Source organism: Carassius auratus, chromosome 30, assembly GCF_003368295.1.
Source record: "Carassius auratus strain Wakin chromosome 30, ASM336829v1, whole genome shotgun sequence".
Taxonomy (NCBI): domain Eukaryota; kingdom Metazoa; phylum Chordata; class Actinopteri; order Cypriniformes; family Cyprinidae; genus Carassius; species Carassius auratus.
The window spans coordinates 11,153,911-11,160,920 of record NC_039272.1 but is presented as its reverse complement, the minus strand read 5'-3'; the positions used below and the strand labels follow the sequence as shown (position 1 = coordinate 11,160,920).

At 36.4% G+C, this 7,010-nt stretch overlaps 1 protein-coding gene across 1 annotated transcript; it reads left to right on the top strand.

Annotated features, from left to right (window-relative positions):
- The first annotated feature begins 3,345 nt into the window (after nt 1–3,345).
- gas1a (growth arrest-specific 1a) lies at nt 3,346–6,194 on the top strand. Its single transcript, XM_026211346.1, has one exon. The coding sequence runs from the start codon at nt 3,892–3,894 to the stop codon at nt 4,672–4,674; it is 783 nt and encodes a 260-aa protein (XP_026067131.1). The 5' UTR covers nt 3,346–3,891; the 3' UTR covers nt 4,675–6,194.
- The last annotated feature ends 816 nt before the right edge of the window (nt 6,195–7,010 follow it).

Here is a 7,010-nt window from a genome sequence, read left to right as displayed (position 1 = left end):
ACTTTAAAATTTGTTTCTCAGTCGCATTCAGCAGTAACTCATTTCTAAACAGTTCTGGACAACAGTATAGGGCAGCTGTCTCTGTCTCTATCATTGCATTAACAACAGTTGTTGGTGTGTTTAGAGCCCCAATAAAACCAAGAGCAGCTGTGCTGTGTCACAACTTCCTGTTATTATACTTACAATCATAATTTTGAATCTTTTAGAATACTTTAGGGTTTATTTACAATTGTTGAATGGTGCTAAAACTGTGCAGCTTGCATGGCAAGAAATCCAAAAAAAAAAAAAAAAAAAAAATGTTGATGCTTGATCTGGTCCTGCTGAATCCCCAATGTTTCCTGAAAACTATATATATTTAAAAAAAAAACATTATTGGATGAAAATGTTGATTTGTTTTTTCTAAAGATGTTGTTATGTTGTACTGTCGATTGCCGTGCTGTATGATTTGTTCGTGTTCATGTTCTGGCTGCATGATTTCCATGTTTTGTTTTGTGAATATTGTTCCTCCACTGCAGCCATGATACAATGTAAAAGGGTAAAAGTGATGTGAGTTTATTCTAATTACAGCACGGGTGAGTTTTTGTTTGGGGTCATCCGTCAGGGTCAGGAATTTGCAACAGCACCCCATGGATTATTGTAAGGAACCTGTTTCTCATTAAGGCCTCCAAAAGTGTTAGAAAGTTATTCTTAGATTAGAGCAAAAACTAAGTCCATGGACACATTCTTTTAGCCATATAAAGTTTGTGTTTTTTAAACATTTTAATTTGGCAGTGCATGTTAAACTATAAAATTATATTCATAATCTGTGACTTTTACATTATAACATTTGACTGTAACATCTGATCACAGAACAAAATATTAAAGAAACAAACATAGACATACACTAATATTTTAGAATGTGGAATAAGAAGAAAATAAATGTCCCGTTCATTTCAATAAACCTTTTAACCAATAATATGAATGAATCCTTACAAGAATATACAAATCTAGAAATTGATTCTGATTGCTTTACTTTTGCGGCATGCCTGCACCAACACACATTAGCTCTCATCCAACACTTTCCATCAAAATACCATCTTTTTGTTTATTATTTTATTTTATGCATGATATTATAAACAAGTCAAGCTAATAATGTTGACCAATTGAACATTTTCTTAAAAGAGCAGGGAAGGATGTCATTTGTGTTGTGACTTCATTGTGTTTGCTATTAAATGTATTATTGAGGCATTAATCACCATTTAAAGCTGTATGCTGTTAATATAAATGAATCCCCATTTAAAGTAAAGGCATGCAGCTCTTTCTTGTGCGAGCATCTGGCTTATTTAAATTTGGCCTGCCAAAGAAAACAGTTGTTTATAAATGTTTTCCTCCCTCTGCTTAGACCTCCTTTAAATAAAAATTATAACTGCAATGAATTCATGTATTAAGAGAAAATAGGGAGAATGGTATTTGAAGCCCAATGGTAAAGACTTGTTGCTAAGGTGGTTGTTGATCTCACTGTAGATACAGAGTGAAGCAACTATTATCTCTAGATCAAATCATTGTGCTTTAAAGACTTTTGACTCATGGGGTATAGAGTTCCCTACATCCATCACCTGGAACCGGTGCAAAAGCGTCATTGTCAGATCTGACCATCCGTAACTGACATTGAGTTCATTGTTTAAGGGTCAGATGCTCGCTGCACAGTGGCCTAAAGGTACATTCCTAACTCCAGAGTAGTGTTTGAAACACAAACCCTCTTTGTGCTAGGTGGACCCACTGATCCTCAGTCCTAAGCATCAGCAAATGCCCCCTTTTCACGATCGAGTGTGAACTTGTATGTTATCATTTTACACATAAGGAGTCCACCTTTTTTCATGGCTCATGGGTACATTTTATATCTGAACCCACTGTCGATGTTGCTGCTAGCCAATGTCTCTTTTTCTATTGTAATTGACGAGACACGGTGCAGTGAGCCAGGAACTATCATTTTCAAACACATTCCTTGCCTGGATCAAGCTGTAATAACATTCGCCCAAAAAGCATTTTCAACTTGCTGTGATATGTAAGAATTTATTTTATAAGATCTTGTCCAAAAGGACAAAAACTAATAAAATTAATTATGGCATGCATGGTAACAGCTTTGTATTATCAGCAAAGGCCAAATGTTAATTATATCTCTTGAAATAAATTAATTACAGCTGCAGGGACATCTGATAAAAGAAAACTGACTTTCCACAACGCAATTGTTACATTCCTTCATGAAAACCCTGTGTAGTTAGATTTAATGAGCATGGATGGAAACTCACACTTGAGTTGCAAAAAGATTGACTTGAGGGTTGACTTGAGATTTATAAACAACTGACTCTAAATTAGAAGTTACATTAGCCTACAGAAGTCTTTGTGTCTACAAGAAAACTTTCTCTTGTTTACCCTACTATATATATATATATACATATACATATATATATATATATATATATATATATATATATATATATATATATATATATATATATATATATATACAATTATATATATATATATATATATATATATATATATATATATATATATATATATATATATATATATATATATACATATATACATATATACATATATATATATATATATATACATATATATATATATACATATATATATGCTGTATACACTACTGTTTAGAAGTTTAGTCAGTAATTGTTTTATTTTTTTTATTTGTGTATTCAGCAAGCATGCATTAAGTTTATTAATAGTAACAGTAAATACATTTACAGTATCACAAAATATTATTATTTTAAATTAATATTTTTTTCTTTAAAATTCTGCTGTCATCACAAGAATACATTTATTTTTAATCTAATAAAATATATATTTTTAGTTTAATAAATAAATCATTGGAAAATCTTATTGAACAGATTACCTTAGACCCTATTTACTTTTATTTTTTATTTAGTTTAAAATAACTGAAAAGCATACATTGCTTGAAAAAGGCATTCAACATTTTGGATAGGCTACTACTTGCCTTTTTTGCCTAAAAATACTAGCCTAATTAAAACGTAAAAAATGCAACCCTGTTCAAGAAGATTGCTGGTTGTTTGTTCTTGAAAAGAAACGGCCGATTCTCGAGTTTCTGATCAAGTAGGCTATTCGTACATAGTGACATAATAATCTATGATGCTGCCCAAGAAAGTCTGAGAAACGACGGTATAGTTGGGCTTTCTAACCCACGTTCTGCTCTGAGGTAATCCAAATCTTTTGGAGAGAGACCATTCCTGACCCATCATGCCCCACCCCCATTCTCCCGCCCCTAACTTGACGTCGAGATTTGCAACAACAAACGGTCTGACCAATAGGAATCACTAAAACTTCCGCAGGAGTAGAATGGATAAAGCAAAACTAGCGGGTCAGAAAGGGGCCAGTGTGTGAATTTGAACGCCGTGTTATTATCTGTTCGCGTCCCGGTGCGTACTTAATGACGGACGACAAGCGCACACCCGTGAATATATCAGTTCAGGCGGGGAAGCGTGATGTTAGTAGCTCTCGAGCGCATTTGGATGTGAGCGAGAGGACGAGCTCGTGAGCTCCTCACTTCTGCCCACAAGAAAAACGAGGTGGAAGGAGGAATCACCGCACTGTCACACGGACACGAACCGCGAAGATGGAGTGAACGACCCGTTTGCTGGAAATAGCACTTCTCGTAATTCAGGCTTCATTTTAAGAACATGGATTACAGGAAAATGTCTTTATAGATTCACCGCAGTTGTGGAACAAACTTTTTCTTTTGGACGGACCTTGCGAACATGATCTGAGCTGGGGGATTTGTTTCCCTCTCTAGATGCAATGGAAATATGAAATATGCATGCTTAAAACAGACCTGACGCCAGCCAAACGATTACAGACTTCGATATGGCAACTTGTGCAGGTTTGGTTCGAGGCGCGCGCACATTCATTTGGCCCTTCGCTTGTGTGCTTGTGTGTTTTAGTTGTTTTTCCGTCGCCTCCTCCAACCACCACGGCCGTCGGCTGATCTGCTGGCAAGCTATACTGAACTGTCAGTCGGAGCAAGAGTGTCATTACGCTTATGACCAATATTTGCACGCCTGTGACTCGATCCTGAGCGGCCAGAGGAAGAAGTGTCCCAGTCACTGCATCTCGTCGCTGGTGCAACTCAACCTGACCAAGAGCGGCCCGGCGCTGGAGGACTGCAGCTGCGCCTCGGACCCCCGCTGCCGGGAGATCAAGCGAGCCATCGAGCCGTGCTTACCCAAAACCAGCAGCATGGGTTGCACCGAAGCCCGGCGCCAGTGCGAGAGGGACACCCAGTGCCGGAGCGCAATGGGCGATTATTTACACCACTGCGGGAAACTCTTCAGCGGCTCCAGCTGCTCGAACCCGTGCCGCAATGTCATCGCGTACATGCGCAAACTTCCCAAAGCTCAACTCCTGGATACTTGCGTCTGTGATGGCCAAGAGCGGACTATCTGCGAGTTTATCAAATATAGTATGAAAACGCTTTGCTTTGACTCTCCCCCAGTGGATGAAGAAGGCTCCAGTGGGTTGGACGATGATGAGCCCGATGATGAGTATTACCTAGACCCAGAGCCCACGATGAACACAGGTTCAGCTTTTGTGGCATGTTCTGTTTTGACTGTGGTGGCATCCATTTTGGCTCTAGTGCCGCTTCCTTGATCACTTTGAAGTCGAGTTAATGATCTGCTCCAACGGCTGTTCGGGAATAGTGCATTTGGTCATTTTTCTTCTGTTTTCCACTTCGTTTATGGCATGCTGTTTAAACATTTATTTCATAAAACAATCTAGTTTTTATTTTTATGTGTAGCAAGCAATCCAACAGTGACCATAATTTTCAACATTTATTTGGTATTCATTAGGTGCTTTTTTTAAGTTACCAGTGGCTTTCCCAGTAGTTGCTAGAATATATATCCCACTTTTTTCTAGCAAACTTACGTATCTCACTAGTCGCTGTTGCTTTTATTGATCAATTGTAGTGACACGTCAAGAGTAGCTACTTTTGTAGCCATAAAAATAAATAAAAAATTAAAGTACAAAAGTACTGAAAAACCAGTAGGCCAGTGTGTATATTCAGTTGAAAATCTGAATAGATTCTAATAAGTGTTTGAAAAGTTTGTGAACCACAGCTCCCCATAGAAATTAATGGCAAAAAATAAATAAACAAATAGACAATTTCATACCAGTGACAACTGATTAGTTACTTGACATTACTTTGATAGCTAAATTACAAGTAGGCTAACTAATGAATAAATACTAATTCATGAAGAATTCAGTGAATTGAAGAAAAGGTCATTGTTGGATTACTTGCTAGCAAATAAAAAACTACTAGTAACATAAAAAAAATAAATAGTTTGCTTTAAGGAATAAGTGTAAACATAGTATGACAATATTTTTCTCCAAAGAGTACAGGTTAAGCTTTGTGTGACATTGAGGTGCAGTTCTTATCCAGAAATTGTCACATTGTAAATGTGTTTTGATTCACTATGCAAATGAACAGTTACCGATTCGGCCCAGGTGAACAATGCCTTGTCTAGTGAAAGTTTTAATTATCAAGCTAAAACTCTGATTCTGAAGTTAAGAGCAGGGATACAAAATACTTTAGGTCAGTCGACTGCCTTAAACACCAACTTGCCTATTATAAGTGCTATTATGTAAAAGACAAATTTATTTCCTGAAAGATATAGAAAAAGTTTATTTTGTTACCTAAACATTTTAACAGCGAAAGTTGAAATTATAAAACTGTGCACTGCCAATGTAAAACTAGATTTTTTTAAAATATGTAAAGTATTTTTATAAAGTTGCAAATGACTTTGCATAAGTAACTTCTGTAAAAAAGTGTTTGGGATGCTGGAATGAATAAGGAGTAGACCTCTATGTTAGCTAGTAACGTTTGACACACCTTATGAAAGTCCCAGAGATTCAAGAGAGCAAACTTTATTTTTGTCGTAAAATAGCCGTCAAAACAAAGGGTGGTGATTCCAGCTTTAAAGGGAAGTTAAATGTTTGTTGTAATTATTTTTCTTTTAAGATATTGTACAGTGTACAGATTTCCAGAGAATCTTTTAATTGTTATCTAAGATGAACTATTTACTGTGTAGAAATGTCTAAATCCACTGTATGACTGCCTCAGTGATGTTCTTTTTATAGAAGGCATAAAGACTAAAGTACAAAAACTCAAACCGAGTATGTGCAGTTTTTTATGTTCCTTATATTTCATCGTGTCATTACGAAGTTTCACTGTATTGACCCCATGCACAGATTCCAGTGCTGAATTTAGAATATGCTAGCTACCACAGCAGAGCTTTTCAGGAACAGATTGCATATCGCACACAGGAGCTTGAAGCGCTGACACACGACTTAGCAAACACAAGTGTTTGCTGAAGGCATAAACTCTGATATTTGGATATCTTTAGAATGGGAACACAAAAGCGCGAGTGGCTTTTCCCTTGGGTGTCCGTGTTGCATCTGGGCCAAGACAGACAGAGGTTTATTTATTTTGCGATCACTGTGTTTGCTTACAGGCCTTTGTCTGCACGCCGCTACTGCAAGTATAAAGCCGGACTTTAACATAACAACACAAACTGCAAATTGATTATATTGTGACAAGTTCTATATTTGAGTGGATTGAACTTTTTAGATGCTAAAAATGGAAAGCCGGTAGAAATGAACTGTCAGAAGGGTGTGGACTGTGTAGGATAAGAGTAAACTTGAACGTTACTGATTTTGATGTTAATTTTTCCAAAAAGCAAGTTAATTTAATCTGCAGTGTGACTGGTGATCCTTGCTTTAACCAGCTTCATAAGAGAGACTAATGGTGAAAATATGTATCTGGGATAAGTTATACAGTACATTCATAATACCAGCAAACCCAAGTCGGTCTTGTAAATCCTGAACCCTAAATTTAAGTTAAATATTTCTTCAATTGGAAATTTGCAGCTTTTTTTAAATTATATATATATTTTTCCCTGTAACATATACGCATATATTTCTTTATA